The sequence below is a fragment of the Alternaria arborescens genome, assembly GCF_004154835.1.
Source record: "Alternaria arborescens strain FERA 675 chromosome Unknown contig_5, whole genome shotgun sequence".
NCBI lineage: Eukaryota > Fungi > Ascomycota > Dothideomycetes > Pleosporales > Pleosporaceae > Alternaria > Alternaria arborescens.
The window spans coordinates 563,421-576,642 of NW_021167860.1; the positions used below are offsets into that span (position 1 = coordinate 563,421).

At 52.3% G+C, this 13,222-nt stretch overlaps 5 protein-coding genes across 5 annotated transcripts; 3 read left to right on the plus strand and 2 right to left on the minus strand.

Moving 5' to 3' along the window:
* Nucleotides 1-46: 46 nt before the first annotated feature.
* On the plus strand, nucleotides 47-1,167 carry AA0111_g2864 (hypothetical protein; the record flags this gene model as incomplete). The annotated part of the gene is made up of 2 exons (XM_028648682.1): nucleotides 47-671; nucleotides 722-1,167. 2 exons carry the CDS (start codon nucleotides 47-49, stop codon nucleotides 1,165-1,167), a joined length of 1,071 nt encoding a protein of 356 aa, XP_028509367.1.
* A 361-nt stretch (nucleotides 1,168-1,528) lies between these two features.
* Nucleotides 1,529-5,210, plus strand: AA0111_g2865 (hypothetical protein; the record flags this gene model as incomplete). The annotated part of the gene is made up of 3 exons (XM_028648683.1): nucleotides 1,529-1,955; nucleotides 2,004-2,212; nucleotides 2,262-5,210. The coding sequence occupies 3 exons, from the start codon at nucleotides 1,529-1,531 to the stop codon at nucleotides 5,208-5,210; spliced, it is 3,585 nt and encodes a 1,194-aa protein (XP_028509368.1).
* A 731-nt stretch (nucleotides 5,211-5,941) lies between these two features.
* AA0111_g2866 (hypothetical protein) lies at nucleotides 5,942-6,345 on the plus strand (the record flags this gene model as incomplete). Its single annotated transcript, XM_028648684.1, has 3 exons — nucleotides 5,942-6,003; nucleotides 6,160-6,259; nucleotides 6,337-6,345. The coding sequence occupies 3 exons, from the start codon at nucleotides 5,942-5,944 to the stop codon at nucleotides 6,343-6,345; spliced, it is 171 nt and encodes a 56-aa protein (XP_028509365.1).
* A 753-nt stretch (nucleotides 6,346-7,098) lies between these two features.
* AA0111_g2867 (hypothetical protein) lies at nucleotides 7,099-9,058 on the minus strand (the record flags this gene model as incomplete). The annotated part of the gene is made up of 2 exons (XM_028648685.1): nucleotides 7,099-8,908; nucleotides 8,955-9,058. 2 exons carry the CDS (start codon nucleotides 9,056-9,058, stop codon nucleotides 7,099-7,101), a joined length of 1,914 nt encoding a protein of 637 aa, XP_028509366.1.
* A 1,884-nt stretch (nucleotides 9,059-10,942) lies between these two features.
* AA0111_g2868 (hypothetical protein) lies at nucleotides 10,943-13,174 on the minus strand (the record flags this gene model as incomplete). Its single annotated transcript, XM_028648686.1, has 1 exon — nucleotides 10,943-13,174. The coding sequence occupies one exon, from the start codon at nucleotides 13,172-13,174 to the stop codon at nucleotides 10,943-10,945; it is 2,232 nt and encodes a 743-aa protein (XP_028509373.1).
* Nucleotides 13,175-13,222: the final 48 nt, after the last annotated feature.

Genomic DNA, 13,222 nt, shown 5'->3' on the forward strand with positions numbered 1-13,222 from the left:
ACACGGACGAAGTCAATTCCATAGATCAAATCCAAAACTCGACATCATGTCTGCCATTGGCCCCTTCGCAGAGCCTGCACCAGGCTGCAAACCTGCAGCCGCTCCTGCCTTGACCGCCGACCAACAAACCAAATACGACCAGCTTCTCGCCGATGTCCGGACATGGGAAACTCTGCCCACAACTTCAGCAAAGGGTGCCGAAGAATCACCAATCAGCGACGATGAGCGTATCTGGCTCACCCGTGAATGCCTCCTTCGATACCTTCGCGCGACAAAGTGGAACCTCCCTCAAGCCACCCAGCGTCTGCGCGGGACACTGATATGGCGTCGCGAGTACGGCACCGACAAATTCACCGCCGAATACATCTCAGAAGAGAATGCAACCGGCAAGCAGGTCTTGCTTGGTTTCGACAACGAGGGAAGGCCATGCTTGTACCTGCTGCCTCAGAACCAGAACACCAAGGAGACGCCTAAGCGGGTAGAGCACTTGGTCTACATGCTGGAGCGCACCATCGACATGCACCCGCCTGGTCAAGAGAGTCTGGCATTGTTGATCGACTTCAGAAACACTGGAGCTGGTGGTACCCCTAGCTTGGCCACCGCCAAACAGGTCCTCGATATCCTGCAGAATCACTATCCAGAGCGACTTGGCCGGGCATTACTCACACACCGTAAGTGCCCTCCTGCTTTCCTCTAAGGGCAATACTAACAACACAAACAGTCCCTTGGTATGTCAATGCCTTCCTCAAGCTCGTGAACCCGTTTATCGATCCCGTCACCAAGTCCAAGATTAAGCCCAACGAGCCTCTGCCCAATCATGTACCTGCATCTCAGCTCATGAAGGTCTCTGGCGGTGAAGTCGACTTCAAGTACGACCACTCTGTCTACTGGCCAGCACTAGAGAAGCTCACCAATGAGCGGAGACAACAAAGGAAGGAGCGATGGGAGAAGGCTGGTAAGATAATCGGAGAGAGCGAGATATACCTCTGGGGAGGTGATGAGCCCAGCCTTGCAAGTGGAACAGCCACTGACACTGCAGTGGAGGCTACCCAGCCTCCTACAACAGTCGAGGGTGCCAGTACCGCACCCAACGGGGGTGCGGAGCTTGTTGAAGGTGTTGAAAAGTTGGACATCAAAGAGGGCGAGCCGGTCAAGGCTGCTGCCTGAGCGCATTTTGTGCCACCATGAATGGTTGCTTTGCTACTGTATATACGTATAGACCCATAGACGGACTGATCCGATAATGCAACATATGTTAGCTGAGAACTAATTTCGACCAAGTGAACTATATAAGTCTGCCATATAGCCGATCATCAGGGACTAGCAAAGTGGCGTCAGGTGAATGCAGGCCAGAGGCGACACGTCGATGGCGTAGTGTCATACGCACGTGCGCGCAACCTTGCACTAAAAGTGCTCGGACATACAACGCGTCTCCCATCACCGTCCCCGCCTCCAAGCATACCAATCGCGCCGCGCTTTTGCCCCCCAACCTCTGGAACCATCAACTGAACAATCGCGCGCAAACATCATGAGCGCGGCCGAATCGCCCTCGAGGGCTGACCAAGTCGCATCTTCTGCCGCGCGACGCAAATCCGGACGCGTATCCAAGAAACCTGCCAGATTCGCGCCAGGCGCAAGTCCAACCGGCAGCACCAAGCGAAAGCGCGGCGACGACAATGACAGCGGGGTCGACGCGACTGAGCCGCCATCTGAGGAAGAATCTGAGGAAAGCAGCGAGGGCGAACCAGATGAGGAGGAATTGAGGGAGCGTAGGCGCAGGAAGAAGGCCAAGGCAACTGCGCGCAAGCCTGCATCCAAAAAGGCCAAGACGAATGGCGACAGCGTCAGTCTGGCCATCCGACCCGCCAACAATGCGACCAAGAAAGTGTCCAAGCGCCCACGAAAGGCACCTATACGCAAGAGCGCGCTGCCCGATGAGATGGAGGGACTATATGGTAGGTGTGCGGGTACGCCGGGAACATGCACAAACTAACGCGCAATAGCCGACGTGTTTGCCAGCGGAGACCGACTCGAAGATGTCACTGCACAATGGATCACTCGGTTCAACGAGCACGAGGCAAAGGCTCTAGCTGAGGTCGTCAACTTAGTGCTGCAAGCTTCCGGATGCGATCTGCGGATAAACGAGGACGACATATCAGACCCCGACAACGCGCCAAATCGCGTAGCCGAGATCCAGGAAGAGTTCCAACAGGTAGGCATTTGCCTGTGTTGTATAGCCTTCTATATGCTAACCATCGCAGTACGAAGTCACAGAGTATCCGCTGATCGCAAAGGCGAAAGACGGCGGCGGTCAAGCTTTCAGAAACGCGCTACACGGCTTCTTCGTTACTCTGATACAAACCGTAGCGCAGTCAGGCCTCTTGTACGAGAGCGCCGAGCTCATCGAGAACATCTCAGTGTGGCTGGGCGCCATGTCTTCTACCGGCAATCGTCCCTTCCGTCACACCAGCACCGTTGCTTCGTTAGCCATCACGACCGCATTGGCACAAGTTGCTGCTGACCTTGTCGAGAACACAGCCAAGCGTGTTCGCCAAAGCGAAGCGGAAGCCAAGAAATCGAGAGTCAACAAAGCCCGTGTCTCTGCGGCGGATCATGAGATTGAAGAGTACAACCAAAAGCTGGAATTTGTAGGCAGTCAGCTGGACGACTGGTTTGCGGCCGTCTATGTGCATCGGTACCGTGATGTGGATCCCAGGATCAGGGTAGACAGTGTGGTAGCCCTAGCAGACTGGATCATCACATACCCCGACAAATTTTTCGATGGCACCAAACTTCGCTATCTGGGTTGGGTGCTTTCAGACCCAGTTCCATCAACACGGATAGAGGTTCTCCACCAGCTCGCGCGCTTGTTCAAAGACGAGAGTAAACTGGCCGGGCTCAAGACTTTCACCGAACGCTTTCGACCACGTATCGTCGAGATGGCCACGCAAGACGCTGAGATCAATGTGCGTGCTGCAGCAGTCGACCTGCTCGACATACTCCGAGAGGCTGGCTTCCTGGAGCCCGACGATATCGATTCGGTTGGCAAGCTCATCTTCGATTCCGACGCAAAAGTCCGCAAGGCTGTGGTAGGCTTCTTCGCTGAGAACGTCAACGCCGCATATGAGGCTACTGTCGAGGAGATGGGTGGTGAAGAGGCTCTTAACGAAGCCCTGGCACCACCTGATGATGAAGAAGAGGAGTACCACAACCCACGACTTGAATGGTTGAAGCTGAAGTGTCTTGTCGACCAATTGCTCTCGTACGATGAAGATGAAGCTGAGCTGCCTTCACAGATTCAACGCATGTCGCCAGGCACTGAACTGCTTCTGATTGCCTCTGGTGTGGAGTCACGGCGCTCGCTCGCTGCACAAGCATTGTATGATGTGATTCCGGAAATTCGATCGTGGGAGGTCGTGGCTGGCTATCTTCTCTACGACCATTCTCAGACTGACCAGGATGAGAGCGACGACCCTGAAATCGTTCTTCGTCAAACATGTCAACTCGAAGAGAAGCACGAGACCATCCTCCTAGACATTCTAAGTGCAGTGGTCAGTAGCAAACTGCAGCGCATGGCGGAGGCACAGAAGGACAAAAAAAAGACCAAAACGCAGCGCGAGAGCGACATGGAAGACCAGTCAGATATGGCTCGGCGGCTTTCACTGCTGATTCCTCAGCTCCTCAAGAAGTTTGGTGCTCTGCCTGAAACAGCAGCACTGTGCCTCCAAATAGAACGCGAGCTAAATCTAGACGTGTTCGAAGAATTGCGACAGAACGCAGCTCTTACTGCCCTGCTCGACGACATCAACAAGCAATTCCTCACTCATCACAACGAGCGTGTTCTCGGAGAGGCTATCAAGTCAATCTTACATGCCCAAGGCAGTGAAGAGTTACGAGAGACCGTCGATCTCAAGGTGCAAGCGCTATGGGATGACTTGACCAACACATTCGATGCTCTTCGACGAGACAAGGATCTTTCCGTGCGAGGCAATCTCGATCAGAATATCCTCCGCGGCGTATCCAATGTGGTGCTGAAGATAGCGCAGCTAGTAACGGTCTCAGACGCTTCTGTGCTTGATCAGCTCCCCGCTCCACTAAAAACAAAAGGCAGGGGCAAGAAGGCCGCCCTGACAACACCGCCTGTTGACTCAGTGTTGCAGATACTCGAGCGCGGAGTGCCAGTCGAGGATCTAGACGCAGAGATTGAAGAGGCAGACGACACCCTTGTCCGCCATGCTATGTCGGTCATGCTCATGTACTTCATGTGGAAGTGCAGAGATTGCACCACGCATGTCGAGGAGGGCACCAGCATGCCAGAAGACGAACTCATGTCCCTGGTCGAGCGAAGAGATACCTGCATCACAACATTGATGAGCATCATGGAGAGCCGAAAAGGGACAGACGAAGTACGACTCAACGCTGCGAACCTCTTGCTAGACATCTACACTATGTTCTGCACACTCCGGGTCAAGAAGGACAAGGGCAAGGTCGCAAAGACACCGAAGAAAACACAAGGTCGCGCCTCGAACTCAGCCAACGATGATTGGGAAGCTCTCTGCCAGGATATCGATGGCAACACCACGAAACTCATCCTACAGATCCTCACGGCCTGGGAAAATCACTTGGCTAAGCTCACCAACAAGCGCCTTGAAGAGCCAGACATTGATGACGATCCTATCGATCCAGACGACGATCCTGAGAGTGATGAAGAAGACGCTGCAGACGAGTCTGGCGTTTCCGAGAAGCAAGTACGTGCCGCTTTGGCAGAGCAATCGCTTGACGCATTCGGTGGCCGCATCGTTCACGCCGTACTCGTCGGCGCCCTCGATAGTGACGGGTCAGGCACCGTACGCAAGCGTCTTGAGCGCAACAAGATGAAGCTCACACCCACCTGGAAGGAAATTGTGAACCATCTTGACGTCGTCAAGCAGCGCAAGGTTGCCAAGAAGAGCAGTGCAAAGCCGAATAAGTCTGATGCCAAATCGGCCAAGAGTGCAGAAGTTGTAGAACTCGATAGCGACGAGGAAGATGAGGATGGCCAGGAGCCAGAACACGAGGTTCCAGGTGACGAGATCGAGGACGAGGAAATGGTCGATGGTGATGACGACGCTGAGCAGGCCAACGGTGTTGAACAACAGAGCAGTGAGAACGGCGAGGAGCCGGAGAAGCAGCCCAATGGTGACGACGAGGAGAGTATCCTTGGGGATTGAGTGAGCTGTTGTGAGAGGTATTGCGATCTGAGTGGGGGTTTCTCGTTGTTTACTTCGTCACTTCTTACGCATGTTTACGGCGAGGTTATATCCAGTGGCAGATGTCTGATGTTTCTTCATCGATTCGTTCGCTGTGTAGTACAGCCAAGCATGGCGCTCCGGCGTTAGCCATTGCAGGCGGCTTTCCTAACGCTTCCTCCGTATGATGTTCTATGAGGCGATCAAATTTCGCTTTCGAGATAATGAGATTGCTTTATTAGAACGTTCTCGATTCTGAGAATGCAAACGTGTGATGGTGCCATATCTGGTTGACCGACCGAGAGAGCACAAAATCGCACATATACAAGCAGCAAGCCGCTATGCAGCGTTATAGCATCCAATTCCAGATCCCGCCATGCTCCATGACCCCGCTTTTCACTAGTCAAACTACCGCATTAGGCATCTTATCACAAAAACCGTAGATTGTGTCGATGTCTTGGCACAGCGACAAGTCGCGATGAGCTGCGCCGTCAAATTAGCGTACGCACAGGCCAACCCACACAACATTCGAAATCCGCAATCCCACCATTGTGAACCGACAAGCCTACGCACGCCCGATTGATCTCCGCCGACGACACAAGTCAATACTGTGCGTATACCTATTGAAGCTGCGACAGGAATTACCATAGCGATAATTTGCTAATATTAAGGCAGCAAACGACAACCCCCGTCAAAACCCTCAACCACACATCATGTCTCACGAGTCGGTCTGGTACTCCCGCCCTAGGACTTACGGCAAGGGCTCCCGCGAGTGGTACGTCTGAAACTCTGGATAATGCGCGTGCAAGCGCTGTTTATACGTACTGGGTGGGCGAGCGCACCGTGTTGGTCTCGCAGGAGGGGGATTGGACAGATTTGGATACAATGGTGCATGGTTTCCAGGACCCGAAGGCTAACACAGTACTCACAGCCGCGTCTGCACCCACCCCGCTGGTCTGATCCGCAAGTACGGCCTCAACATCTGCCGTCAGTGCTTCCGTGAGAAGAGCTCCGACATTGGCTTCGTCAAGGTATGTTCTGCTTCATACTTTATACCTATACTTCGCATCATGTGCACGGAGGAACACTGAAGCTAACAACTCAACAGCACCGTTAAATCCTTCATTTTCGAACGGCAGGAGTAGAAATGGGCGCAAGTGACGAACGATGATTACCTGACGATACGATAAAACAAAGTTGCCCTCGACCCGACCGCATCACGATCAAGCAAAACAGGAAATGGGCTCGAGATTAAGGAAAAGCGAAGCTGAGAGAGTGAGCTTTGTAGTCGGGCGGGGATGTTTCTGCATGGCGTGTTTTCCTCATAACATTGTTTACGGATAATGGGGGAGATATCCGGCTTTGCATGCAATGAGAAATCAATCCTGAATTCACAACATGCTGTCGTTTTGCCGTCAGAGATGTGGAGTGCTGTGGTACCTAGGGCATACGTGATGGTTAAATCATGCGACAGGATGACCCAGGAGAACAGCTATTAGCTCCGGATTCGCATCGAAGGCATCCCTGTGATGTTTCTTTACGACATGAAGCAAACAAGCCGACATATCTTGGACAATCCACAGAGACAAATCTCTAAGATTGTTACATCGACAATTAGGGCATGCCCATGTTTCTACCCGCATTGACGTTCGCTGCTAAAAAACAAGTCTTATCAGTCGAAGTGTTGGTTGACCGGCCGGTCGTGTTCATTACCAACTTCCTAATCTTCACAGTCTGCTATACGTAGCATGGACGTTCAACCCACTGACAGCTGTCACTTATAGATCATGTCATTCATTACTGCATCAGAACCTCAAACTGAATATATACAAAAACTTCGCAACACAACGCCTCCAGCCCTACTCTCCAATCAGGCAATAAAAGCTCTCCTCTTCCTCGTTGTAGCAGTCCCCGCCCTAAGCGCACTCTCTCCCTTCAAATCACTCACACACTTGACATTAGTCGGCCTCGCCGTGTCCCTAGCGCTGTACGTCCATTTTCCTGGCTGCCCACTCACGGCCACCATGGTGCGTCTCGTTGTTCCATTAAGAAGCAGCGTCATACTCTTGTTATCCCCGTTCTTGACATTGGAAGTACAAGACGCAGTGATACTGCCTGATTGCCGTGACTCCCATGTGTAGGTATCCATAGTGACAGTGTCAGCGAGCGTGGGGTTGATCTTGACAGTGACAGTTGCTTTGCTAGATTTCGTAGTGTCGGTTTTGGACGTAATGGTCAGTTCGAAGGTGAAGGAGGTTTCTGTTGTAACCTTTGGCGCGAGGAATGTGGCACTGGGGCTGTTGGCATTGGTTATGCTGATGGCTGGGCTGGAGGGTGTGGTCTTGGTCCAGGCAAAGTTCAGATCAGTGTCTTTGAGGCCAGAGGCAGTGTTGGAGCCGAGTAGTGTGACATCTGTGCCAACACGGAGCGCAGATGCAAAAGTGGCAATGGAAGCAATTGGCGCGGTCTGGGGTGTGGATGGTTCAGAAGGTGTTTCTGGGCTGGGAGAAGGTGAGGGTGTGGGTGTGGGTGTGGCATTCGGATCTGGGATATCTGCGGGACTGCAGGTCTTGGATGGCGCTGGTGGAGCAGGGCCTGGGAAGGGCGAGAGGGGACCATACTGTTTGCCGTCGAGGAAGTCTCCTTGTACCAGGCCTCTGATGTCGTTGAACGGGTACGGTGGTGGGTTTGTTCCGGGGACATCAACTTCGGGAAAGATCCACTCGCTAACAGCTGCGATAAACTGTCCTGCCTTGATGCCATCTTTGGTCGTCTGGACTGGACTGTTTGTCGTGATGCGGTACTCACGGGTGAAAGGAGCTTGAGCTTGCGGAGCGATGCGGGCCTCCCACTTGCAACGAGTTTCTTGCTTCGGCTGAGTTGTACCAATGGGTCGATAGGTTTCCTTTCCCGTGCAAGGGTCGACATCAATGGCACTGATGGTGACTGTAGCACCAGCACAGCTGGAGAGGAAACCGATGGCACGGATATCGGCAAACTCTACATTCGCAGAGTTGTCTGGTACGCCAACAAGGAAGTCTTCAACCCGAATGTAGTTAGGTACGTTCGCACCAGCTTGAGTGGTAATGTGCAAGCTAATGCAAACAATAGACGAAGCGAGGATCTCGCCACCACCGTTCTTGAGACCAGAGTATTCGATGAAATCGCCGACCTTGAGAGGTACCATGGCAAGGGGGTCTTGGGGTGTGAATGTTTGGCCGGAAGGGCGATTGGAGCTCGAGCACTTTGCGGTGTTTCCAGCGTACGGTATGCACATGGGGAAGCCTGAGAAAGATGATACCGAAGGGTTGGCTGTATCAGCGATCCAGTACTTTTGAGAGTCGTATTGTGGTCCGAACAAGCCATCAGGATCATTGATGCGGACTGTCGGTCCACTAGCTATCTGGAGCGTACCGTCGTCGTTGATCTTTGAGATATAGCCTTGGCTTCCCTCGAGACCGAAGCGTTGAGCGACTGAGATCTGGCCGGCGATGACTTTGCCGTCGACAATATTGCCAACAACTGTAGTCTCGAAACCAAAAGCTCCAGCATCACAAAGCTCTCGGAACGGTGCCCATACTACCGGGAACTGAACGATGAGATTCTTCGGTACTTCGATTGCAAAGTTGTTGACCGAGATACTACCACCAGCATTGTATTCTGAGCCCGTGGACGCACAACTATCTCGTGTTAGTGTTGGGCTTACACCCCAAGTAACAAACGTACCCATCAAGAGATCCAGTAACAGTAAATGGCTGAATACTCGGGAGTTGCGCCAGACTTGTTGAGGCCAGCGCAAGGAAAGAGGCAACCTTTGATACACGAGACATCTTGAACTGCCCAATTGTGACAATGTTTGGTGAAGATCTGGTGTGAATAACAATCTGGAATGGGAAACATGGCGATTATATAGATATCAAGGAACCCACCTTTCCGTATCTGAGTTGGACATTAGTCGCGCTGCTCGAAGTTCAACACGACGTGATAGTAACAGTGCGCCAAGATAAACACCCAGACCTCGTCTCCTCCGGTATCTTGGAGACAGTCAAGAGAATGCTGGGGGTCTCGAAGCTTGGCAAATGCTTCAGTCAACTCACTGCCGTCTCCGTGACCAGTAGGATGTTCATGGCGTCCGCCATCGATACTTCCAAGAAGTGTGGCGAAGACAGCTGGGAGGACAAGGCTGCCGCGAACTTTCTATTGCGGCGTAGTCAGTTGTCCGCGGGTAGGAAATACTCATCCTGGTCATAGAGAAGCAAGGTCTATTCCTAGTCTCAGAGACATAATGGGCTACCACTGCGACGTCCCACTAGCATGGTTGCCGCAAGGCTACCGAAGATTGATCTGGACCTTTGCAAACCCTGGATAAGTCCCTCGTACCCACATGGGGAAACCTGGGGTTGCGAAGCGGCTGAGAATCGCCAAGACAATGCTTCTCGTATCCAAGTCCACGATTGCCCAAGATCCAGGTCCTTGAGGGCTTGGGTCGGAGTCTAGCGACACGGGCTAGGAACGTTCTCTTTTAAACAAAATCATGTTCTCTCGACATTGGTTTTACATTCTCCTGTAGCGATACGACCGACGGAGTATGCTTCTTCACTATCCCGCAAACGCGATAGATGTCAGAAACGACCCAAGGAAGGTGCAAAGCGCGGGAACCGGAGTTGTCACTAGAGTCAAGAAGTCATTGACTGTATGCGCTGGCGAAGTCTTTCAGCTACAAGCTTGTTGTGCCAAGAATGTGGCTTGCAGTTGCGTGATCTGCAGGATGGACTATTTTGATCTCCGCTAAGCTTCAAGACTCGCAGAATTGGCAAGACTTTGAGCGGAGAAATGCGACAGACTAGGTCCGTAATAGACGAATAGGGAAGACAGAAGCGAAAAAGAAAAGTCGTGGCTGCTCCAGAGCTGTTCAGCTGGGTCTTCCTCGAATATGCCGTGCTTGGCCCTGTACGTGCGGAGGCAAGTGCGGAGCCCTAGTATCGGCGCCTCTCGCTTTCGACCTGGTTCTTAAGATGTAAAACGCGCATTCGGAATAGTCAAGCCTCATGGGGCGTTTTCGCTGTCTAAGGATTCACCGGACAAGAGGTGATCATCAACGGGATGTAGTGAGGTTCCAGACTTCCGTGTTCGCTTAACCCCATGCACGCCATTCACGTGGCAACAGCCTGGCGATATAGTTGAGCCAATAAGAAATGGTCCCGGGTACCTTTACCTTCAAGCAATGCTGTGATGAATGGTTGGTCCAGAGTCACTTGGACAGGTGACAGCAAGAAGCCGCTCTACGAAAGTTTTTTTTTTTTAATAAACAGTCCTTTTTGAGCTCGAATATACATCCCCAGAACTCGTAAATGCATTGTAATAGCTAGACTGCGATGCGCATCACGTCAAAGGCTTAAGCCAGACATGCCAGAAGTTGATACAGATTGACAACATGGTGGCACTTGTCCAGGAGACAACATCACATCATGAAGAATCGTGAGCATAAGAATGCAATAACATCGATTTGTCCCAAAGGCTAGCTGCGTATTATTTACACAAGCAATACGTTGTCCTTGAAGGAAAAAAACGCCAACCTGACCCTGTCGGGCAAACAGGTAACTGGAACGCCTGGTAAAGATGCCGTACCCAAACCCAATGTGAACGCATAATAACTCCCCATTCCCTTAATACTATCCAAGTTTGACTCGTTTACCGATCGCGCCACTCACATACTACGTAGCAGACACCAACGGTAAACTCTGCGTACCATTGCCCTTTTGCCCTCTGTTCGACGCATTGCCTGCCGTGCGCATAAGGTTAGGTGAGACCTTTTGAAGAGTGGGTGTGGTTTTTGGAGGCGTGGGGGCGTCGGCCTCTGATTCGTTGTCGGATGTCAACTGTGTTGACGGCGCGTCCTCGGATTCTGCGTCGCTGGCTTCTGTCTCGGTATCCAGTGTGGTGGATTCGATTTGAGTGCCCACTGTGGGGGAATCCGGCACTAGCTCTTCCGCTGGGTGTTGCTCGGAAGTGGTATCGAGGGTGGCTGGTTGAGGCACTGGTGTTGTTTGTGGTGGGATGAGATCTAGTAGATCTTCGTCATCATCTGGCAGGGCGATGGCGACGGCCTCCTCATCAAGTGCGGTGATTAGGGCAGTCATAACATCATTTGGCGGCAAGGGTGCCTCTTCGACCACAGATGTACTCTCTGCTGTGGCATGTGGTGGTAAAACAGCCTCCTCGTTGATACGCTCATAGAAAAGCATGAAGACGTTCCCTTGGTGCGCTTCCTGTTCAGACACGGGGTAAACGCTATCATCACTGAAACGCCACCACTGTTCTGATTGTTGTGTAGAAGATACTTCTTCCGGCTCTTGTACGGCAACATCCTCGGCTTCTTCGTCTTCCGTGGATGATGCCTCAGCATCTTCATCATTCTTAGGCTTTGGCTCCGTTTTGGGGTGCGAACGGTAGCAGACGTAGTGGCCGTTACCATGCGAGCCGTAGTGCGTAACAGCGGCGCGCAACCGGTATTGGAATGGCGAGTCTGTCATAGGCTCATCCCTTGCTAGCATCGACTGTCTGGGGTCCTTGGGCCATTCCTCTTCTGACGTAGCGGGCTGCTGTGAGCCATGAGGAATGCCACCCAGACACCAGTTTCCAAGATCTAACACTGTTGGGTATGAGACTCCCGCAGTGTTCTTGAACGGCATGCCAGTATATTCATTGAAGCTGCTTCGGTTGATATGCAAGACCAACGACTGAGGCGCGCGTGCAACGACGGCTTGTTTCGACTTTGTGCTCTGTACCCAATTCTTCTTCGGCACGTTTAGGGTTTTCAGCAGCGTCTTATCTTCAAAATCTTCTTTTCCCAGAGCCTCTTGTACAGCGTCCAGTCTTGCTTTCAGTGGCGATTCGGGTTTAGCAGCGATTAAAGGCGAAAGAGTCCGCTCCAGCTTAAGCAGCGTACATTTTGCGCATTCGACGCCATCGATAAATTCTAGAGTTGTGTATTCGTCGAGACACTCCCGAACGTCGTAGCTGTAGCTTTTTCCAAGAGACACAGTGATGCAGTTGAATGGAATAAGGGTGAGACCTTCGGAGTAGCCGCAGGACGTGCAGCCAACACGCTGAGCGAGGCGTCCCTCAAGAGGGTTTGACGGGACCTGGGGTTGTGCTCCTGACTTATGCAGTCCGTCCTTTGTTTCGTCTTGCGCTTTCTCATCTGTATCTGTTGAGTCACTCAGGCTCTTTGTAACTTCCAGCCAGGAGACAGAGGACCGCCTCTTACTGCTCGCGGTCTTCTTGACTTCCTCATCTAGCGCGTCCAAGATTTTGCTATAATACTCCTGCGCATCCTGTTGTTCGAAAGTGCTCATCGACTTCAACTTGCCACGTATCCAAAAATGTTGGCCCTTGTTGTTCGGGTCGTTCAGCTGTGTGATGATATCGAATAGCGCGCCATTTGTGGTATCCGGGGTAAGCGCGGGGTTTTCGGAGGTGGTTTTGGAAAGATGGTCGCGTAGCGATGGGAGGGACGCGAGGCCTTGGATAACGCTGTTTTGGTAGCAAGAGTTGCTGATATTGCCCAAGCCCGGTGGCACGTCGCTAGGGCCCTTGGAGAAGGCATTCGCAACCCCTCGTACCCCCTTTTGCAACAGGTTCCCCGGGGTCGTGCCAAAGAGACTACCGAACATGCCTCCCTGTTGGGCTGAATCGTCGTCGCTGGAGGCAGAAGTTGTTGAGCCAAAGGAGGCGCCGCGAAGGCGTAGGACGTCGGATGCCATTTGGAGAAAGCGTTCGACAAGATGCCAGACGGGAAAGCCCAGTATGTCCAAGGCTTTGATGAGAACGTATGCACCTATGATAGTTCCCAGGAGAAGGGACGTGATGTTGATGGTATGCGACTCGGTTGTGTTCCACCGTTGTTGATAGGCCTCGAATTCGGGGTACTCTGCGTAGCTCATAGCTAGGTGGGAGGTAGAAATAAATTTGAAACGCTAGGCTCCTACGGG